This window comes from Delphinus delphis, chromosome 6 (assembly GCF_949987515.2).
Source record: "Delphinus delphis chromosome 6, mDelDel1.2, whole genome shotgun sequence".
NCBI classification, from domain to species: domain Eukaryota; kingdom Metazoa; phylum Chordata; class Mammalia; order Artiodactyla; family Delphinidae; genus Delphinus; species Delphinus delphis.
In genome coordinates, this window is record NC_082688.1 from 34,370,281 (window position 1) to 34,392,891 (window position 22,611).

Below are 22,611 nucleotides of genomic sequence, written 5' to 3' on the forward strand. Positions count from 1 at the left end.
CAGAGACAGTACGTAAACAAATGAGTGGAGCTGTGTCCCAATGACCCATATTTACTAACGGGCAGTGGCCTGTGGGCTGGAGTTTGAGGACCCTGGTTATAGAGAATTTCTAAACATTACTATTTATTCTTGAGCACTGAGTAAGCCAGCCACTGACTGCAGGATTGCACGTGATTCTTACATCAACCCCACAAGGTAGGTACCTTTATTACTCCTCTTGAGATTCCTATTTTATGGAGGAGGAATTGGAGGCCAAGAGAGGCCATGACTTCCCCTAGGTCCCAGAGTGGGGACAGTGCACCTCATACATCCAGGGTCTGGCCCCTGAGCCGTCCTCACAGGTGGTCCTTGGAGCCATCCCTCTGGCTCCATGCTGTGGTCAGGGGTCAGAGTGTGGGACCAGCTGGGAAGTGACTTGGGAGGTGGTGGGAGGAGGAGGGGCTCTGCCAGGCAAGGTCTGGGGGTCCGAGATAAACCCTCAGAGCTTACTCTTCTCTCCACACCCCAACCCTTCTTCCCCAAGAGGGACTTGCCACCTACTCGTGAGTTTATAACAGACTCTCACATAAATGACTGGCTGACAGACTGAAGCTGCTACGAAGCTACTACTTGAGCAGAGTTCTGGTGACACTCAAGTGGGATCCCACAAACGTCACTCACCGAGGTGCTTATTCAGGGAGTTGAGAGTAGAACGCCATTCAGTCAGCTGAGCTTTGCTGTAATTGGGGGGCAGGAGGTCACTGGGGAAGGAAGATGTGACACGTGAGCCACACTTGAATAAAACATTCACTTACCAAAATTGGTAGCATCTTCAAGGAACACGGGTCTAGGGAAGTATCTACGTAAATACCGATGAAATGAGTGACCTGTTGGGGATTTCCTGGTGCCAAAAGCATACCTCGTGAAAAGGTCTAAGAACATTATTGAGCATGTTACTGAGAAAATAAAACTGAATTTTCCTAATGGAAAAAAACCAAATGGTTATCACACGACCCAGGAAGCCACTTCGAGGAACCTAATGAGAGATAACAATATAAAATGCATACAGAGTTTACGCATTAAGACAGTTCTTTAACAGTACTGTTTATAAACACTCAAAAAATCAAAAACAACCTTCATTCCAACAATAGGGACTTGTCTAAATAAAATACATGAATTCTCTTCTGTAGTCACTAAAAAGAGTGTAGCAGATTGAAAAATGGTCAGTATCGTTAGGTCCTCCCACCAGCAGGTGGAGTCTATTTTTCCACCCCTGGATCTGGGCTTGGCCATGAGATTTGCTTTGGCCAATGGGACACTAGCAAACATGACACAGAAAAGGCTTGGGGAAAGGGCTTATGCATTCCACTTGCCCTCTCTTGCTGTAGGGAGCTCTTCTGCCAGCACCATCACCATGCCTACAAGCCTGGATTAGCCTCCTGGAGGCTGAGGGAGCAAGTGGAGAGAGGCCCCAGCTGCCCCAGCTGAGGCTCCAGACACGGGAGTAAGGCCATCCAGCCCAACCACAGGGAACTGCTCGGCCAGCTCACAGAATCATGAGAAGCAAAAAATGATTGTTGCTTTAGGCCACTAAGGAAGTTACAGGTGGTGTTTACTGATGTGGAAAAATGCGTATGACATGCTAGTTATTGTCCAAACCAGGACATTTTGCCAGTGAAAGGGGGATGAGATAAACAATTATGTCAGGACAAGACGTGTAACCCAGGATGGTCTTGGGCAGCCCCCTCATAGTGGGACAGTAAAGAGCAAAAGGTAGGTACAAGAGTGTGCAGGGCATAATCTCAAGTCTAAACATTGTACTAAATGCAATGTGGCATCCTAGATTGGGTCCTGGAACAGAAAAAGGACATTAGTGGAAAAACTGGTGAAATCCGAAAAAGTCTGGTGCTTACTTAATGGGAACTCATCAAAGTTAATTTCTTAGTGTTGACAAGTGTCCACGGGCAGTGTAAGATGACAACATTAGGGAAACTGGATTAGGAGTATACAGGAATTCTGTGTGCTACCTTTGTAACTTTTCTGTAAATCTAACATTACTCCAAAATGCAAATTTTATTTTTAAAAACTATTTTTAAATTACATGCACATATACTTACTGGGTCCAGGAAAATCCATGGGGAGTCTCCTGGGATTTTGGATAACTCCCTCTTGGGGCCCTGGGAATCTTAATAAGATTCCCCACCCCTCTGCCATCACTGCCCACAAGCCTGCAGAGGGCCTGGCATGCGACGAAACAAGGATCCTCGCCGGGCGTCTGGGGCTCTGGGTCTACAGAGGAAGGCCTGGAGCTCTGGGCTGGGATGGGACGTGGGCGCTACATGTGATCCCATATGAGGCAGTTCCATGGAACAGCTCTTCGGGCATGATTAGAAGGCTCCCTAGCAGCCGCTGACAGGTCAAGGAAACATAGGTGGCGTCTACACAGTGTGCTTTGTGGGAGCTGCCCAGACCTCTTTGCACAAACACCACAAACCCAAACCTTCGCTCGACACTCACTGGAATTCTGTGATCAAGGCTTTGCAACTTTAAGTTGTGTGTTTAAGCATTGTGTTTGCAATGCTTCCAGACAGTGGGATTATGTCCTGACTTCACCTTTTTATATATTCCCACTGCTGGGTCCTATGTCCTATAAATGTGCTCTTGCCTCTGATTTCTTAGAATTGCCCCCACCTTCCTCCAGGCCAGGTCATAGCACACACCCAGCTCCACGCTCTGCCTGCAGACACTGCCATTATACAGTGTGTCCCAGCTTTGGCCAGAAGCATCAATGAATGCATTTTTCTCCAGGTCTTTGGCCCTGTCTCTCCCCTCCACTCAGGCAGCAGTCAGCCCCACATTCACAGCCTGTATGAGGGATGTGGTGGGGCATAAAAGACATCAGCCTAAAACCTTTCTGCATTTTGTCTGCAAAAGTCTAAGTTCTTAGGAGAGTCGAGAACACTGTTGAGGAGAAGGCATTTGTGGGAGTGGGCTGAGAGCCCTGGGGAGGAGGAGGGCGCTGGGGACCAGGACTGTCTCCTCACCCAATAGAAAGGGGCTGGGGGGAGGTGCAGACACAGCAGGATGGCGGGTGCCCGGCAGTGCCAGCCTGGCAGTACCACCAGCCTACTTCCTGGTGGCACCGTGGGCGCAGCTGCAAGACCCACATCTCTGGACAGCAACGGTTGCCTGGGTGTGAGGACTCGGGGGCTCAGAGCAGCCTCCTCAAGATTCCTGCGTCCTACAGTCTGGAAGCAGCAGCAGTTGCCCAGCTGCATGTGTGCGGACCAAACTCTGAGGACCAGACTCCCACCACCGGGCCTGGCTTTGGGTGGGATTCCGTAACTTTCCCTCAGTGGACAGGATCCCCAAGAAAGGCTAAGTTTTGCCCAGCTTTATGAACAGGGACTAAGTGGAGTCAGAGAAAATAACAAAAGCACTTTTCCTTGTGTTGAGATTTTTATCCACGTTAATTTCACACTGCATGAAAATGTGGCTGCACATGGGGCAGGAGATGCCAATCCTGAGGGAGTCCTTCTGGCTCACGGTGTGGGGGTCCTAATAGTCATTTACGTCCCAGGAGAACTTGAGCTCTGTGGTGGGGAGACGGGAAGAACCTGCATCTCAGCGTCCAACGAGGGACCATCCCAGCGTCCAAGGGACCAAGGAGGTGCACGGGTCCCAACACATGAAATGTCTTTGCCTTGCAGGACCACACAGGCTCCATCCTGCTGCTAAGGGTGGATGCTACAGGCTCCCCAGACGGTGGGCTTCCAGGGTCTAGAACATTCAGTATGCCCCCGCCAAAGAGCTTATCATGGGATCAGCTGGACCCAGGTGTGAGGGAAGCACCCACAGCCTCTGACAGGTCCCTGTCTGCTGGCAGCAGCCTCCTCATCAGCCTCCAAGCCTTCAGCTTCACTCATACCCCTCTACCCACCCTCCGAACTGCAGAGCTGATGGAGTCACTCTGCTCCCCACTGCCCTCAGGAAAAGTCTAGCCCCTGACCTGGCTCCTCCTTCCCCCGCTCCCCTCCGACCTCGCCCCTGCCATTACCCGCTTCCAAGCTCTTTGGCAGAACCACACTAAACTTCTTTCTGCAGCAAATGTGTCACGTGCCCTGTTGCCACTGGGGCTGGGACACCCCAGAACATGGACCCAGGCAACCAGTCCAGGATCAGAGAACTGGGAGATGGCCGGGTCTGGAGGACACCTCAGAAGAAAGGTCAACGCTGAGGACTGTGCCTGCCTCCCCCATGGACCCCCGAAAGGTGCCCCTCCCCAGCGGCCCCTCCTTCTGTACCAGATGGTGCAGAGATGGTCCAGCCGCTTTTGCTGCAGGGCGCTCTGGTTCTTAAACATGGTCTCCAGCTCCATCTGCACAGCTGGAGGAGTCTGGATCCTTTCACTGGCCATGAACTCACTGGGCGTCCAGACACGTCGGCACCATGCAGAGGAGGGGAGGGGCAAGGTGGATGGGAGAGAAGGGATGAGACCCACGGTAAGAACGTTCAGAACCCTAGCACCCGGACACCACTCCCAGCCCCTTCCCCTCCATCCGGGCATCTGAGGAAAGGAGGGAAGAAAGAGAGGGAAGGAGAGCGGGGGAGAGAAGAATGGAGGGACCAGCAGGCACAGATCAGGTGTGGGTCCTGACTGCCGCCTCCAGCTCTGTGACCTTGGGCAAGTTGCCCCCGCTGAATCTCAGTTTCCTCTTCTGTAATGGAGCTAATGACAGTACCTTCCTCAAGGAGTACTTGTGAGGACCCAGCAAGATAATGTGAGCAAAGCCCTTAGCACCGTGCCTGGCTCCTGGGAAATGCCCAGGAAATGTTAGCACCTGCCATCACTGCCGATGATGATTACTGACATCTTAACAACCTCCCAAGCCCACGCCCAGGCCGAGACAGGCACTTTCCACACAGCATCTTGTTGACCATCACTGAAACCCTATCACCAGTTCATCACGGCACCTGCAGAAAAAGGCTCTGTATGTTCAAGCCCTTGACCAAGGTCACAGGGAAAGTACAGGTGCAGCCAGACCTCAATACACTTTTCCTTCCTCCCCAGAGTCAGACTCTGGTGCTCTCCATCTAGAACTGCGGGCGTACAGATGGGCCTCCCACCCCCACGGCTACAGCACAGACAGACACTCTTTGGTGTCCTCAGACATCTTGGTCCCAAGAGTCCCTTTCTTAGCAAAAGAAAGCCTTCCTTACTGGCCAAAAGCTCCAGGACCCTTGTGTCAGCATTAACAAAAGTGCCATCTGGTGGAGGGAGCTTGGAGATGGGCCCTCTCTTCACCCTGCCTCCCATGGGTAAAACCTGCTACCACAGGGTGGGAAGTGTCCCAAGCCTGAGGGATGGCCATTCTCCTTGGCCCAGTAATAGTAAAGAGCGGGCAGTGGGCAGATAATCAGACTAACATTTTCAAACAGTTTGTACAGTGCTCAGAAAATGCTTATGAGAAAATGTGTACGAAGAAAATAAGATACAAATCTACATACGCAGTATGGGTCTAAAGAAGCCTGGGAGAAAATATACCAAAATATCAGCCGTGCTTCTCACTGTGGTGAGGAATTAATGGTGATTTTTAATTTCTTCCTTATACTTTTATCTATTTTGACTTTTAAAAAAGAGCACCTATTACTTTTACCACCAGAAAAAGCAAGAGCCTCTTAAAGTGACCACGAAGGGAGGGAGAATGTGCCCCCCTCGCCCGCCTATGCTGCCGCCCAGGGGGGCAGGGGGAGAGCCTCGGGTGGTGTGGGCAGCCACCGACCTGAAACCCTGCACCAGGTCCTCCTTCTTGAGAGCCTTCCAGGCATCCACCAGGCCCTGCCAGCGGCGGTGGCCATCGAGCTCCTGCTGCAGCGCGGCCTCCATCAGGTTGACGAACAGCTGGGCGAGGGCCCTCCGGTTGCCCAGCAGGGCGTGGTTTATGATCTGCAGTCACAGGTGGGCAGGCTCTAGATAGAGCGGGGGCTCTCCAAGGTCAGAACAAGGCTCAGTTGGACAGGGGGCTGGTGAGCTGCGGGCCGAGGGCCGAGCAGGGCCGTGGCGGCGTCTGAGGATTACTGTGGGGTCGCTGGGCACTCAAGGAAGCTGCCTGGGGCTCAGCAGCTACGGACATGACAAGGGTCTTTCCTGAAGGCTTAACCATGAACCCTGACCACGTGAGTTTCAACCCAGCTCCAAGGCCACCTCAAATTAAAAAGGTGATTCTAAGTTCACTGGAGTTAAGCACTTCAGCAGGCTTTCAGTGTTTAACTATTTTTTTTATAAATCTGTTCCAAAAGCAGAGTGCTCATGCTACCAGGGACCAGCCACATATGGTTGTGATGAGAACCAGTACCCAATTACCAAATGAGATCACAGCTAGGACATTCTTTGGCGGTCCTCCCAGCGGACCTCACCAGGGCACCTTTGGCATGGCAGTCGGGACGATTCTTCACTGTGTGACACTGTTCTGCCATTTAGCCTCTCCGCCCCCTTAAATGAGAGCAGCCTCTCCCAAGTCCCCCAAGGACTGGGACAGCCAAAAATGCCCCACACATGTCCCCAAGCCCTCTATGCACTGCCCTGGGGCAAGGGTGAGAACCGCCAAGCTCAGCAGGCAGAAATTTTAGTAACAATTTTCACTGAAAGCCGAGGTTTGATGCCGGCTGTTCCCAGCTCGGGGGCATTGGCAAGTATCTCCTGAACCTCCAATTCCGTAGCCATAATGTAAAGATGATGCCATTTACAGCACAAGGAACTGGTGAAGTTAAATGAGATAGATGCACACAGAGCAAGCAGAAAGTGCCAGTTGTTATGCATACAATAAACACAGGAAAGTCAAATGTCGAAACTAAGTGGGACACTGTTAACTCTGACTCCCCTAATAGATCAAATGGCTCAAAGTTAGGAACTCCTGCTTGTCTCAAAATGAGAGCGGCCACTGCTGCGTCCTCTTATGTCATCCTCCCCCCAAGTACTGGTGTTTAAGCAACACTATCCTCATTTTATGGACGTGGAATTCCAGGTGCTGGGGCTGAGTAATTTCAGGAACTTTCATGTCTGGGCAGTGGAGAGGGGGGCCTGTGCTCACTCTCTGTCTGTGCTTTGTCCAGGACCCCAAGGCACAGACCTGGGCTGGAGCCCATCTGTGATTCTGAACACTGTACTCCTTCTACCCTGCGTGCTGCCAGGAGGCCCATTAACCGGCAAGCCCAGCTTTCTGTACAGGACCTAGAAACCTATGCAAGAGAATGTACCTCTGAGTAGCCAAAAGAAGTGTCCTTTCATGAACAACCTTGATTTTCTTGTATTTTTTTTATCGCAAAGGAAGCATTTGGAGGAGGCTGAGGGTGTGGACAGAGAAGCAGTGGGGACAGAGCCAGAGGAGCAGGCATGGTTCAGCAATAGACAGACAGCAGGAGGAAAGACAAGAACCACTAGAAAAACTAGACATACAGGGCATGCTGAGGTCACTTATGAGTGCACACACCACCCTGAGACCACAACAGTTGTGAGATCATGCCTCTGTCTTGTAGCACACATAGCATTGCACATGGTAGCTGAGACACGGCCCCGTAGGTGCTCATAAAATTGGCATTGGTCGCACTGATGACACAGTATTAGGTTAACTGGCAGGGAACATGGCAGGGAAGCATAAAATGTACTAGAGAGATTTCTATTGAAAATACTTAACAGAGACTCTAGTTCTGAACTCAAGTAGCCAACCTGAGTTACTTGGAAATGTTGTATATGAGAAGCCCATCATTCCTGAGACCCAGGCTCTAGGGCATCCTGGGGTCCTGCTCCCGCGGGCTCATCCCCTGCACGTGAAAATCACTCACCGTGGCTTCTTTATTGATCAGCCTGTACACGTCGGGCTGCATGAGGTAGGAAGTTTTCTCTATGATTTCCACATATTTCTTCAACACACTTTTTAGCTAGAAATGACAAGGCACCACAGTGAGTGACTCCCTTCTCCTGGAGAACTAAAAACAGGTGATGACTCACAAATTCCACAAGTGAAAATCACCAAGAGCACATCTGGAGGCCAACTCACTTTATCTGCCCGGGAGAACTCAAGAGAGTGCAGCGTCTTATCCAGCTCCTTGATCTCCTGCTTCTGGAGCAGGAACTTCTCGGCCACCTGATCCCGCAGCTCCAACAGGGTCTGTGCCAAGAAGTTTGGGTCAGGCTGGGAGAACAGGTGGCAGGGAAGAAAGGAGCAGGACACAGGTAGGGTGGGTCCCGCCACGAGGGGACCCTTACTTGGATGGTGTAGTCTTCAAGATTGCTGTCGTTTTCCACCTTTTCGAAGAGATTGTTGATGTCTTCGTCAGACTCAGCCAGCTTTTTTAAAAGACGGGCTCCTGGCTCCACGATGAGAGGTTCCATTTCCTAAAACAGGCCAGGAGGGTGAGGGCTATGGTATCAACACCCCTGGGACGGGAAGGACCCCCCCAACCCTATAGTACGGAAGTGCCAGCTGCGGTCCTCTCTCAAAAACAGTAACTCTTACCTAGACCTGAAGAGTTCAGATTTACTAACTGTTCACAGCCAGAGCACAAGGGCAGCACTATTCGGGACACACGCCATGTGTGAGGCCTTGTCCTCAGACTCACTTGGTCCTCATCATAGCCTGCAAAGTACGTGCTGACCTTATGCCTGGCCCATGGTTGGAGCTCAACAAATATTCATTAAAGAAGTGGCCAGTGAAATAATTCCAAGAGTACTTCAGATGAGGAAACTGAGGCTCAGTTCGGTTGTGTGACCAAAGCTGCTGAGCTCATGGTGACAGCAGAGCTCAAGTCCAGTTGGGATATATCAGGAAAGTGATAAGCTGGCAGGGAGAGCACCTGCTTGGTGCTCTGGGTCTGTGACCAGCTCCCGGAATCCAGGGAACTCAGGGAGAAAGTGGTGAGTGTGATCCGGGGCCCAGAGAGGACCCGAAAGGGCAAGATTCCAGGGATTAGTCTGGTTAGAGGTCTCTGGAGAGGAACAGTGAGCCAATTGAGGGTAGTGCCTAAGGGTCAGGCCGTTTGGCCCCTTGTTAGTAGGACTGAGCAGGGAGATCAAAGACTGGGCTTTAGCATCAGATCCAGAGTCCAGTTCCCACTTGGCCCTTACGTGCCTTATCAGGCAGGACTTTCTGGGCCTCACCTGTAAACTGGAGGTTATAACAGTACCTGACATATAGAGTTCTGCTCATAATCAGAACTTGTAGCAAGCCATCCAAACATGGCTACTACGATTCTGTTTACACTTGGTGAGCCACTGAGGACCTGGGAGGTGGGGCGGCGGGCGCTGTGCAGAGTCCACCCTCCCCTTGGAATGGCCCAGGAACAGAAGGCAAGCGAGAGGGAGAATTCTCACCATCCCAATCTGATCGATCTCCTCCTTAAAGCTGGCCAGAGCACTCTCATAGCTCCTCCTCTTGTAATCCTCTCGCCCTTGAAGGGTGATGGTGCTGAACCTCTCAGGAACTGGGGGAGAACAAGGGAGGTGATGAGCTTGCCCTCAGAGCTCCAAGGTGAGGTCAGAGTACCCAGGAAACGACAGCAAGGCAGCAAGTGCCTGGGTTCAGGAGATGGCCCCCCAAAGCAGGCCGGCAGTGTCAGAGACTTAAGGAAAAAGAAGGTGATCCCTAAGTGCTGTAGGGAATTAAGTCTTACATATACAGTTAAATGCTCAAAAAAAGTTCCAAATGGTATGTATAGAATAGGAACATTTAGGGTTTTTCTAAAAAGTTTTATAGAAGAAAACACATACACAGTTAAGAATTACCAACACTTATCAGCACTTACCATTCACGAGGTATTGTTCTAAATCAGTTACTCCTCAGGATGAAGCCAAGAGGCAGGTTCTATTACCGACCACTTAATAGGACACTCAGGCATGGGGGTCCAAGACCAAAGGCAGTCAGAGGCTCAGCAGGGGTTGGCATGTGGGCCCTCTGCTCTAGGGTCTGTGAGCCCACCCTGCGCTCTGCTGTCCTCTGAATACAGGTGGGACCCGGGGCACTATGTGGTTTCATGGGCGGTGGGCACTCTTGGGCGGAGAAAGGGGCTATTGTGGAGGTGGAGTTTTCACCTTCTGCTTTATCTCCTTCCTTTTTCTATAGTGAGCATATATTACTTTTTTAATTACAAAGAAAAAGAGCCTCCGTATCCGGATAAAGTCAAACCAGGGTAATGTGATACAGATTGAAAAACCCTCCTGTGAAATCACAGAAGAGCGAGCTACATCCTTTACCAAATGGTTTCATCAGGAAACGCTGACTGTGCAGGCAGCACCTCCCCCCACCCCCACCCCCCAGCTCCCTGCGCTGGGGAGAAGGTTCAGGGGAAATGCTTCAGAGGCAAAGGCCCAGGGGAGAGGGGCGGGGTGGAGAGGTGGGCTCCAGGGAAGGCCCTCTATGATGCTGAACAGAGGAACAGCGGGACCTTCAGATGCTTCTATGTTAGCGCTTCCAGGAGCTCCCCACAGAGCGCTCTCTGGCCCAGGCCATGCCTGCCCTCACGCCTGAACATCGGCTCACCGGGGGCGTCTGGGAGGCCCCGCACTTCTCTGGCAGCAGTGCTGTTCTCACTCTCTTGAGCTTTCTCCTTCTTGGCTATTTCCTTTTCCCTGAGGCACAAGCAGAGGAAAACAATAACCAACACCCCCTACCACACACCCCCCTCCCCACCCCGCACTGCTCCCCTCCAGGGTAGCTCTGGGTCTCCAGAGACACCCTGGGAATTGGTAATAGTCCGGGCCCACTGATGCCAAAATGCCCTGAGGATGTGCCCCCAACAAACACTGCCTGGGCATCTGCTGCCAGCAGACACCACAGTTCTCAGGTGAGAAGCTGGGGTCTGCCCTCAGGGATCTTGCTCCATTCTGGCCGCACAACAAGTGTGAGTGGTGGGCAGGAGCCATTTTCCACATGTGGAAACTGAGGGCCACAGGGGGCCTGGCCAACCTGGGAAAGCCAGACTGGGGCTAAGCATTCAGCATGCTCCTCATCTGCTTCTTCAACAACCCATCCTATGAGGCAGCCAGGGTGACCCTGTTGTCCAGGATGGGGGATGAGGGAGGGAAGTCACTGGACAAAGTGGCGCTGGGATTCCCAGATCCCTGCACGTGATGCCAAGGTCCATGGTTCATGGGGTCTGGGTGTGGGAGGAGAGAGCTGGGATCCCAGGACAAACTCTCTCAGCAGGGAGGACCAGGTGGGTGAGCACGACCTCAGCTTTGGAATAAAAATCCCTTAATGTGCTGCCCACAGGGCAAGCGCCACAGAAATGCAGCAGTTCTCAGTGGCGCCTGCCATTCCTCGGGGCCCTGACATGTGCAGCACTTTCCAGACTTTCTCTTATGTAGTCCTCATGGCACACCTACCACCAAGGAAGACCGCAGGGCCTGGGTGGCAGCTGATGGGGCCCAGGCTGGCCCTCCAGAGGGGGGTCTCTCAGCCTTGTCAACCAAATGCCCCTGGACTAAGGTGGCCCCACTAGGGCCTGGGTGCCCCGACTATGGGAGCTGCTAACAGCTCTGGCTTCTTGGCCACTTGTCCCAGGAACTTGGGGGCTTGGTTTACACTAGTGGTGATCAACCCGTACCCCGAGTTTCTCTTCCACCCACCAGAGGTCCTGTCCTGTGTGAATGAATGCACAAGTTGACCGGTTTGGCTGGCCAAATTTTCAAGGAGGGGACAAGGCACCCCAGAGAGGTGCCGATGCTGAGTCAGTGATCCCAGTCGCTTTGAGGGTGGCAGGGCCTGGTGGGTTATAAGCACATCTCTCTTCTTGTGTCCTTGTCTGTCTGTGCCAGGAAGCCAGCACAACGCCAGCGCCCTCCATGAGAAGTGCCTTTCCCCAAACAGTGTCCTGTGGGTGCCAAGAGTGCCTGACTGATGTTATACCCAGTTATGCGGAGGATAGGTGGTTCTAGGCTAAACTCTGGGGAGGAGGGGACCCTCGGGAAGCACAGGGAGATGTCAGGAGTCCCTGAGTCTGGTAGAAAACAGGTCAGCTGAGAGGGGCCTGGGACCCCTGTAGGAGGCAGAGTCACAGCCAGGCTGCACAAGACTACCCTCCCAGGAGGTGGGAGGGAGCGTGGTCAGGTTCCAGCTGTGTGTGCCTCTGGATCCCTGCATGGGGCATCAGGGACAGGGCTGGAGAATGCTGACCTCCAGTCTGTGCCTGGGTGGTCAGTGGGTTTGCCCAGCTGTTCAGGGTGCTGAGTGTCAGAAGCCTCAGGTGACCTTTTCCTGGGAAAATTCAAAGGGCAGGGCAGAGACTTTTACCCGGTCAATCCCTGCTCCAATGGGCGTTAAAAGGAACACAAAGGCAGATACAGCAGGACTGACTTCCTGTCCCAGAGTCCCAGACTCGAGAAGGTTTATGGCTGGTGCAGAGCTTAACGAGCCTAAGGGAAGCCCAGTTCCTGATACATTCTCCAAAGTGCCCCGTGAGGAAGCACTTTTCCTTTTCCTTTCTGTTCCTTTCTCCCTGCTTGAGGAGTTTAAGCTCAGGGAGCTGAAACGGCATATGCTCAGGAATTCAAGTTCAACTTCTGAACTCGGAGGTTCAGAAGGAACTCCTGATCTCCCTGTCCCAACCCCACTTGCTCCCATCTCAGGGAATGGCACCTCTGCTGTCCACCCAAGCACTCAGGCCAAAGACCTAGGACTCTCAAGAGCCCTCTCCTCCCACCCAATCTGTCACCTAGTCCCACGGGTTCTGCCTCCAAGATAAACCTGAAATGCCCTGTGTCCCTCTCACAGCCCCACAGAGCTTGCGTGGACTGTGGTGGCCTCCTCCCTGGCCTCCCTGCCTTTCCTTACAGCCCCCCATGTTCTACACACCGCACAACCTGAAGGCCTTAAAAATGCAAATCAGCTGTTCACTTCAGTACAGTCCAAAATACGGACTGTAGCCTGCAAATCTCTCCTGGCCTCATCTCCCAGCCCTCTCCGCAGGCCCGCTGACTTCTTCAGCCTTCTGAACAGATAAGCCGGTACTGTCTCAGAGCCCTGCTCCGTGTTTCCTTTCCTCATCCTCTCATCTCAGCTGAGGCCCCTCCTCAGACAGCTTTCCTGACTCCTGTCCCACCACCCTGTCCTCGGTGTCAGAGCCTTCCCCGCTTTGGGGAGACCTGCTTATTTATGTACTGTTGAAGCCTCAAGTTCCAGGAGGTTGGGATCCGCATACCCAGTGCCTCGGCGAGGGAGAGGGCGGAAGAGAGGGAGAAGCAAACAATCCTGCAAAGTAGGTGTTATTACCGCTCTCTCTCAGGGGAGGTACCTGGGACTTCATTCCTATCTGGTACTCATCTTGTGTGAGCTCTTTTTGAGTTTTTGAAAATTCTAACCACCCCTAGTGTGTGGGATGTGGCCTGGACAGCAGGACCTACCTGTAGAGAACAGGGTTTTCTGTGACCCAGTCATTGGGTAGGCTGTGCGCCCACTTCCGCTGCCGAGGAGACATCATCTCCCCTTCACGAATATCCATCTTCGTCATCAAGAGCTTCCTGCCATCCTTTGGGGCCATGGAACGCTCCATAGTTCGCTTCCTGGTGGATGCCAGGGAGTGGACCAGCTGTACCTAAATCCAGGAAGGTCCAGGTTAGGGGGATCAGAACTGCAGACTTCCCAGCACCCAGGCTGACTGCACTGTCTTGGTCAAGTGGGAGCCAGCCAGCAGGAAGGCACTTTGAGGGAGGCCTGCAACCCCAGGGCACACTCCATGCAGGTGGGCTCTCCCCTCCCCATATCAGTCATTCAGCCATTTCTAGGAGGGCATCTTTTAAGAAATTTTAATGAGGACCAAGATGCTCATCCCCACATTTTTATAATCACAAGGAATTGGAAAAATGGAACTGTCCAACAATAGGAGATTGGTTGAGTAAACCCAGTATGACCCTTCAGGTGAATGTTAGGAATTTATTAAAAATGAGACTTACAAAGGATTTTTTATGACATGAGGAAATGCTCAGGATATGATATACCATAACGTATATCAATTAAGAGCATAAATTAAGGGAGTTCCCTGGTGGCCCAGTGGTTAGGATTCCAGGCTTTCACTGCCGTGGCCCAGGTTCAATCCCTGGTCAGGGAACTGAGATCCCACAAGGAGTGTGGAAGGGCAAAAAAAAAAAGTATAATTAAAATTATAACCAAAATTATACATTATAATCTCAAAACTTTAAATGCATGGAGAAATGACAAGGAGAAAATAACCCAAACGTTAAGAATCGTTGCTTCTAGGGCGCAGGATCATGTGAGTAATTTGTTCCTTTTGTTTCTTTATGCTATTATAATTTCCAAGCCTTCCACAGAGAGCATTATTTAGGGCTCAAAGTAGGAATAAAAATCCCTTTTAAATAAGCAGTACACAACTTCAAAAGAAGGGTTTGAGTCTGTGTGTTTCTTTTAAGATATTGTTTCATCTGTGCAGTTTTTTATAGATGACAAGGCAATGCCAACAACCTATATGGCTGTCAAGAGGGCATTATTACCTTAATAAATTATGGGAAGTCCTAGGTCAAAAACTAAGCAGCCACTAAACATCGTGAAGTTCGTGAATGTGCAGTGACAAGGAAAGGTCTCTGGGATAATTTAACCAGGGAAAAAGTAGGTTTTAAGACACTGCTATAGAATCAAACCCAGTTTTTAAACAGAAAAATAAGAAATGCTTTCATGCTAGGTAAAAGCTCCAGGACACCCAATGGCTAATTCTGGCTATTTCTGAGTAATTTAAATTAAATTTAATTTAATTTTCTAATTTTCAGAAACAGACATTCTAATTTTGTATCCTTACATTTCAGGAGCCAATAAGAATTATTTTTAATCTAAGCAATTTCAAAGCCCTTATTTCATTAGATTCCAGGCAAAGAAGTCTTCAGAGGGAGGGAAGTTTCCAGGGGGCCGGAGGGAAGCGGGGGGCAGGAAAAGGGGGAACAGAAGGACAGGCTTACCTCAGCCTCGAAGATCTGCTGGTAGACATTCCCGCTGGGAATTTGGGTCACCTTCCCCACTGAGGACATCTTGGCCTCTGGCTGGACACCCCTGCAGGGAAGCTGTTGCCTGGGGTTTGGTCTCTATTAGACCCGGACGGATACTGACAAACCTCCCCCTACCCCTCCGAGGACAAGTCCTCCCCCGAGGACAAGGCTCCCCAGGCAGACAGGCTGGCCGGGTCCACGGGGGCTGAGACTCCTCTACCCTGGGAGAAAGCATCAGGGCCCCTCTCAGGCCTCAGGGTTCTTACTTTAAAAGAAGAAGAGGGGGAGGGGTGCGAAGAAGCAAAAGGGAAACAAACCTCAGGCAAGAACCTAACTGGAACTCACTGAGAAGGTCGGCTCTCCCAGCCACGCCAGGCGCAAATCCGAGGCTGACTTTGGGGACAAAGAATAATAGCTATTGCTTGCGCTTCACTCTCTCAAGCTCTTCCAGGAAAAGTCTACGTGCCCAAGGTATCAGCTGGGATTTCAACCCGGCCTTGAACCCCCAACTGGCGCAGAACGCGGTTCGAGGACTTCCCCCGCACCCCTCCCCCCCTAACAAAGGACACCTGGGTAGGAGAACGTGGAGGGAGGGAGCGGCCTGATTCTGGCCACGCTCATTAGGCACCTACTGTATGCTGAGAAGCCCAGCAGGCTCCTCTCATGCCTGCCCCACAAGCCCATCAAAGAGAAGGGGCAGTCTCAGGGTAGGCCCTCTAAGCCCCGCCAAGTGGAGGCAGGCCCTGCGCCCAGCGACCCGGCCGCGCCCGCACCTGCACCAGCAGAAAGCACCACTCAAGTCCAACCTCAACTGCAACTATACACACTTGGTCTCCAAGGCAACGCAGAGGGGCGGGAGCTCCGTTGGCCCCGCCCCCACGCGCTTTCCCAGGAGGAGGCGGGTTGCCCTTAGCGACGGGGAACCCCCCTCGTGGAGTAGTGAAACTCCTGCCAGTTTCTCTGTGCAGGAGATACCTCAGGGCTGGCAGGAGCTTCCAGAGAAGCACATTGAATATTCCGAAAATTAGCAGGAGACAGGAGATGCATCTCTGAGCCATTGCGGTCAAGAAAAACCATCCTATCTTCTTTGTCTTGGTTAAAACCAATCTCTGCCGGGAAGTAGCATAGATAGTGCATGGCTATAAATAAGAAGTGGAAAGCATCTCTAAAAGAGACCATCTCTTTCTCAGACTAAAAGAGGTTGAAGGGCTCAGAATCCAGGCCTCAGGCTTGAATGGAATTATAATTAAAAGGCTAATTTATGTGACTCTTTGAGTTCCATTCACCCAACTCACCACTGCTGCATAACCCTCCTAAAATACAGCTCTCAGGTACCCACTCTCCTGCTCACCAGCTCTGCAGCCCCTACCAAACCCAGCCCACAGTCCCTAGATGACCTCAGAGGCCCCCCGCATCTGGGTCCCGCCCTGACTCTCCCTGCTTCAGCAAACTCCTCACTCTTCCTACATCTGCCACTGCCCCCTGCCCTTCCTCACCCTGCTCCTCTGCTGGGATCCTTCTGTTTCCACACACCCCAAACCCACCCATACTTCCAGCCACTGCCAGTGACAAGATCCCCCCCACTCATTCTGACCCTCATCTCCCCTTCCTCACCCCGTCACCTGTCCTTTCCCTGAACGGGCTTGTACGTTGGTCACTGTCAAATGCAGGAGTTCAGGGCATCCTACTGGAAGGGGTTTTCTGAGGGGCAGGTGTGCCCTCCTAACTTTCGTCCAGCTTCCACTGCCCTCAGCAGTGTCCTGCACATTATTCAGACACACTGAGTGCTCCCTGGTAAATGCACGAATGCCCGGAGTGTCCTGGTCTGACTCTCCCAGAGTTGGCTCTTTCCCACACACGCACCCAGAGTCCTGCACGGCCAGGGCTGAAGATACTTGTGGCTGACACTGAACCTGGTGAGGGTTTCCTATAGGTGTGGGATTCCTGACTCCTCAGAGAATCCCTCCCCTCAGCAGGGATCCCTATCCCAATTGCTCATAAATGCTCCCTATGACAACTTCCTTGAATAAGTGATCATTCTGTCCAGACTAATTTCAGAAATTAAGAAACAGTGAATAGAAACCCTTTTATTACCCTTCTTTGGTCCCAGGTTTTATTAACAAGGTGAAATATTGTAACAAGTGATTGGACTAATTTTATCTGGAAACAGAGAAAGTATATTTAAGTGAGGTTAAGGGTGAAAAACACAATAAAAAATAGGAAGTGTCCAGGAATTATTTGCAGTTAGCGAGATCTCTGTCTTGTCTAAGAGGCCTGTTGGCTTGGCCCTTCTACATCAGAAACTGTGTTTTCCCTGCTCAGATAGATGCTTTCTGGGTTCCAAGTAAGCAACACATATTGTTTAAAATAGAAAAAAATTGAATGGCGAAAATAAAAATAACCCATAATATCACCACTGAGAATTTACCTTCCTTAATTCCCAAGTTTCTGGGCTTTTGTATTTGAGTTTGGATCAAACATGGAAATTTGTGTTTGGCTTTTGGATGGCATTTGTATTACCCTCCTAACTCTACAATATTCTAACTGGAAAGAATAACCAGCTAGAGATTATCTGGTGAGTCCACCTCCCGTGTTAGAGATGGGCAAAGAGGTGAGAGACAGGGAATGGAAGGAGTGAAGCCAAGCCTTTGGACTCTTTTTCCTGCACCTCAACGTTGTATCTTCCCCCTCAGTCTTCACTTTGAAAATGTCTCTTGACTTGAACTTCATGCTTTTCCTTCCTCTTCCACAGTCCATCGTCCATCTTCTCCATAGTCCATAGAAAGAAAACCAACAAGGACCACCTCAAGAGCTAATATTTATTGAGAGGGTTTAATACTCTCAATAACTATGAGAGGGGTACTGTAATTAGATGAAGAAACTGAGGCTCAGAAAGTTGGTAACTTGGCCAAGATCTCCAAGATAGGAAGTGATTAAATCCAGGATGTGAATCTTGACCATGTAATTCCAGAGTTTTGAACCAAACACTACGTCATCTGACCTTGGGACTAACCAGAAAAAAAGTTCTGGATCCAACTGATAGGATTTGTGTGTTGAACTATAGCACACATACCGAAAAGTACGGAAATCATAAGTGTATAGCTTAATATATCATCCAGTGGGAATACACCTGGTAACCAGTACCCACGAGAAATAGAACATTACCAGCTCTCCAGGAGCCCCCTTTATGTACCCATCCCAAGTCACTGCCCTCTCCTCCCCAAGGGTAACAAATATTCTAACTCATGAATTAGTTTTGCTTGTTTTTGAACTTAAATGGAACAATACAGAATGTACCCTTTTATGTTGGACTTCTTTCATTATGTTTGTAAGTTTCAAAAATATTTTTGAATGTGGCTGTAGTTCATTTTTATTTCTGATATCCCATTACCAAAAATATAACCCATCGTATTTATCCTTTCTATTATTGACGCACATTTGGGCGGTTTCCAGTTTAGAGAATTACCAAATAATGCTGCTCTGAACATTCTTTTGCATGGTGAACATATGTAGGCATTTCTATTTCTAGTCTATTCATATTTTCATATACTTAAGGCTATTCACATTTCTTTTTCCGTGAACTGTGGGTTCATGTCTTTTGCCAATTTTTCTACTGTGTGTCTATTCTTTTTCTTATCAATTTCTAGGAACTCTTTGTATATTGGGCATGTGAGCCCCTTTGTAATATGAATTACAAATATTCACAGTTTATCATTTCTTCCTTTTTATTATGATGGTTTGGATTGGGTTTTCTTTGGTGTTTTTATTTGTTTGTTTGTTTTGCTATGTATTGTTAAGATGTTACTTCTCCCCAAATTGATCCATAGATTTATACAATCACAATAAAGTATCTCAGCAGATGTCTGGTGGACACTGACTATTTGATTTCAAAATTTCCATAGAAGTACAAATGGCCAAGAATAGTCAAGACAATTCAAAGAAGAATAAACTTAAACAGCTTACACGACCAGATATTAAGCCTTAGAATAAAGTTACAATCATCAGGGCAATGTGCTGTAGTAGCACAAGAATAAACACAAAGAGAAACAGAGAGTCCAACTCAGACCCACACATACGAACATTTATGTTGTATATACTAAAGAGGCCCGGCAGAGCAATGGGGAGAGGATAGTCTTAGTAAACAGCCCAGGGTCGCTAGTTATCCATATGGGAAAGAAATTAATCTTGACTCCTACCTTACACCATGAACAAAAAATCAATTCTAGGTGGATTTAAAATCTAAATGTGGAAATTTAAAATAATAGCATTTGTATTAGATAACATAGGAGAATATTTTCTTGACCTTGGGGCATAAAGACAAAAATTAATAAACTGGACCTTATTAAAACTAAGAACTTCACTTCATCAAAAGACGCCTTCAAGAGAGTAAGAAAGAGCAGAAGGAGAATAAATACGTGTCATATATTTATCTGGAAAAAGCCTCACAAAGGATACGTAACTAATTTCTGTGAATTAATAAGAGGAAAGAGACAATCTACCTGAAAAAAGAAATGGGCAAAAGATTTGACTAGGCATTTCACAGAAAGATAACCAAATGGCCCACAGGTACATAAAAAGCTGCCCAACATCATTACTCATCGGGAAAATGCAGATTAAAACCACAATGAAACACCACTACACGTGTACCAGAATGGCTGAAAAATGCTGACAATACCAAGTGTTGGTGAGGATGTGAAGCAACTGGAACTCTCATACACTGCTATGTGTGTAAACTCCTACAACCACTTTCAAAAACTCTTTGATAGTATCTCCTAAAAATGGACTTACACATACTCAATGACCCCAAAATTCCATTCCTGGGTAAATGTCTCAGGCTCAGTCATAATATGACAAAATTATGAAAATTTAAAATTTGACAATACATCCTAAAGCTGGGGGAGAAATAGAAAAGTGAAGCTTCCTCTCAAGACTCTCCAGGCCCATCAGGTCCAGCAGTCTGTAGACCTGCCTGATTGCACTGGGGGTGCCTGCATAGCTCCGGAGAACTTGGGGTACTCAGAGGTGGCATGTTGGTGGGGGGATGGCAAAGAACTCACATCCTGGGCAGAGCCACTGGTCCAGTGAGCAGTATGTTCTGCAAGGCTCAGCTGGAGCAAGCCGGGCTCCAGCTCCCCACCTCACAGCTCATTCTCTTACCTTCCCCAGGAATGCCAAACCTCAGGAACTCCTCCTCACTGCACGCCATCCTCTCTGCTCTGCAGAGCACCTCCACTCACCATCTGAAGAAGACATGGGGAGAAGTTTCCAGGTGTGTAGGCCTCTCTCCATAGGAGCACCAGGTGGATGAGGAATCTCCCATAAGGCTGGCATTGCCCCCTCTTTCAACTGCCCAGACCTCCTGGGAGGCAGCGAACCCTGGGGACAGGGACTGGGCTGGTGGATGCGGTCTCTAAGCCTCCCTAGGACTGCTTCAAAAATCCGTTTCCTTAAATATCAGAGACTGGGTTGAGACAAATCAGAGATTTTCAAGTGTTTCCTTTATAGCAACAAACTATGTCCGTTTGAAACAAAATTTACTCAAAATAGAACTGCTCAGAAGAAATGGGAGTGGAGGCCCCAGGCGGCCAACACAAGGGCTCCCCCCAGGCCCACGGAGCCCTTAGAGCTCAGAGGAACCAGGTGGAAACCCTCATCTAGACAGTTTGGATCATCTGGGTTCTCAAATAAAAGGGATTTACACTCACACCCCCTCCATTATTCACAAATTTCTCCTTCCTTCTTTCCTTTTCCCTCCCCTGAGGAAGAGTTCCCCAAATTTTCAACAGCTGGTGGCAAAGACGACTCACAGAGCTGGGAGCTGCTCATCGAGGCAGAGTGGAGTCTGGAAGTCTAGAAAGAGAGAGGGAGAGGGGCACGAGACGTGGTGCCGTTTCATTTCTCACTTAAGGTATCTTTGAAAAATTCCAGTTTTGTCTTGTCTAGATTAACAGGAAGAGGGGTCTGTTTGGTCCGTGGGCAGGTGGGGGACAGTTTGGGGGCAGGAGGCCCTGGTAATGGGATAAAGTGGCAACAGCTGGCTGTTCCAGGAGGCGATGATGCACCGGCAGAATCAGCAGGTGTCTGGCTTCCATGCTGGTCCATCCCGCTGGCATTTAGCTTCTTCCAGGCTGGTGGGGCGGGTGGGAGTTCCTTTCTTCACTAAACCAGCCTAGCCTGTCCTCAGGAATCTGGGCCCCTGCTGCTCCTCTGGTCTTCCCTCCATCTCCCAGGAGAGGGCACCCTGCCTTCACCAAGGATGGGCACTGCAGGGGACTCCCACGGACCAAGTGGACGAACGGGCTGCCTAGCCTTGGGTCCAAATGGCTGGATCAGGGACATAAGACACCCATCCCGGTTTCCTAGCTGGCGAAGCAGCAGAGATGCAGGAGATTTTGGTCTGGAGCTGGAGTCAGCCTTCCCCTCAGATGGTGCCATGGAGGAGAAAGAGATGTGGGTTCCTCCAAGTCTCTTCCTGACTGAGGCCTTGGTCTCTCTGTCTGTCATCAGAGAAGACTGGGTTAGAAGGTCCCTGAGTCTCAGCTCCCGTGTCCCCCCAGCTTTGGAGTCCACAGCGTGGCCAGGTCCAAGTCCTGTTTTCTGGGTGTGCACTGCCCCCTCAAGGGCCTTGGTGGTAGTGCAACATGAAAGGGGCGAGGATGGAGTACTAGTGATGGGCTAGGGGGCTCTTTCTGATGGACTTTAGCCGTCTGCCTCCTAGGGGAATCAGATCAACCTCCAGAAAAGGAATATTCCTCTAGAAAAGGAATAAGGTGGACAGCTGTGGTACTCGCTGTGGGAGAGTGGTAGAGGAGTGGAAATCAGAGACCCTCTGTGCAGGACACTCCCTGCTCCGTCCCAAGTCTTACATTTACTGGGAGAATTTGATAATACAGAAGTGGGAGACCCATTGAATTGGTAGATGGGGGAAGTGGGCTGGCATCAAGGACAACTTCCCAGAGGAAGGGCTATTTACACCCATCTCTGAAAACAGGTAGGACCTGGATCGAACTGGAGGGAACAGAGGGTTCCTGTGGGTGCCTCTCAAAGGTTTCAACTGAATGACTGAGACCCACTCACATTTTCAAAGGTAATATCCTCTTTAGTCAACTGATTGTAGATGTGTTTGATTAAGTAACCGGGAACTATAACCTTGCCAAATTGACATGGAGGACCATCACAGTTCTATTAATCCTTTATGTATACTGAATATTAGATGCTTATCAGGTCTAATATTTTCTTCCATTCCATGGGTTGTTTTTCACTCTCCTAATAGTGTCCTTTGATGCACAAAAGTTTATCATATTTATGAAGTCTTAATAGATTCTTATGAACTTATCTATTATTTCTTTTCTTGCTTGTGCTTTGGATGTTACATCTAAGAATCCTTTACCAAATCCAATATCATGATATTTACCCCTTTAAGAACTTTATAGTTCTAGCTCTTAAATTTAGGTTTGCTCCATTTTGAGTTTTGCATATGGTATAAGGTAAGGATCCAAATTCATTCTTCTGCATGTGGATGTTCAGTTTTCCTAGCACCATTTGTTGAAAACACTGTTTTCCACATTCCATGGTCTTTACCATTTGCTGAATTTCAACCATTTGTTGAAAATCATATGACCATAGATATAGTTTATTTCTGGACT

At 49.6% G+C, this 22,611-nt stretch overlaps 2 protein-coding genes across 11 annotated transcripts in view; both read right to left on the reverse strand.

Annotated features, from left to right (window-relative positions):
* Positions 1 to 16,351, reverse strand: part of CCDC180 (coiled-coil domain containing 180) — a 56,634-nt gene extending 40,283 nt beyond the window's left edge. For 4 of the 6 annotated variants that reach the window (XM_060014471.1, XM_060014469.1, XM_060014474.1 and 1 more), the window contains exons 1-10: positions 14,939 to 16,351; positions 13,376 to 13,566; positions 10,515 to 10,603; positions 9,350 to 9,459; positions 8,246 to 8,374; positions 8,037 to 8,147; positions 7,822 to 7,917; positions 5,763 to 5,926; positions 4,284 to 4,403; positions 661 to 740 (exon numbers count right to left, since the gene is read on the reverse strand). In XM_060014471.1, the coding sequence (XP_059870454.1) occupies positions 661 to 740; positions 4,284 to 4,403; positions 5,763 to 5,926; positions 7,822 to 7,917; positions 8,037 to 8,147; positions 8,246 to 8,374; positions 9,350 to 9,459; positions 10,515 to 10,603; positions 13,376 to 13,566; positions 14,939 to 15,007 (1,159 nt within the window). In that variant the 5' untranslated portion in view covers positions 15,008 to 16,351. Of the gene's footprint in view, positions 1 to 660; positions 741 to 4,283; positions 4,404 to 5,762; positions 5,950 to 7,821; positions 7,918 to 8,036; positions 8,148 to 8,245; positions 8,375 to 9,349; positions 9,460 to 10,514; positions 10,604 to 13,375; positions 13,567 to 14,938 lie in introns of those variants that run through there. The other 2 variants (XM_060014470.1, XM_060014473.1) reach the window with 2 other exon arrangements.
* A 235-nt stretch (positions 16,352 to 16,586) lies between these two features.
* The window catches only part of LOC132427229 (stimulated by retinoic acid gene 6 protein-like), a 91,842-nt gene continuing 85,817 nt past the window's right edge, over positions 16,587 to 22,611 (reverse strand). For 2 of the 5 annotated variants that reach the window (XR_009519850.1, XM_060014478.1), the window contains one exon: positions 16,587 to 20,205. Coding sequence is in view for 1 of the 5 variants with exons in the window: in XM_060014478.1 (XP_059870461.1) it covers positions 20,144 to 20,205 (62 nt within the window). In the remaining 4 variants the exon portion in view is untranslated. The remainder of the gene's footprint in view (positions 20,206 to 22,611) is intronic. The other 3 variants (XR_009519852.1, XR_009519853.1, XR_009519851.1) reach the window with 3 other exon arrangements.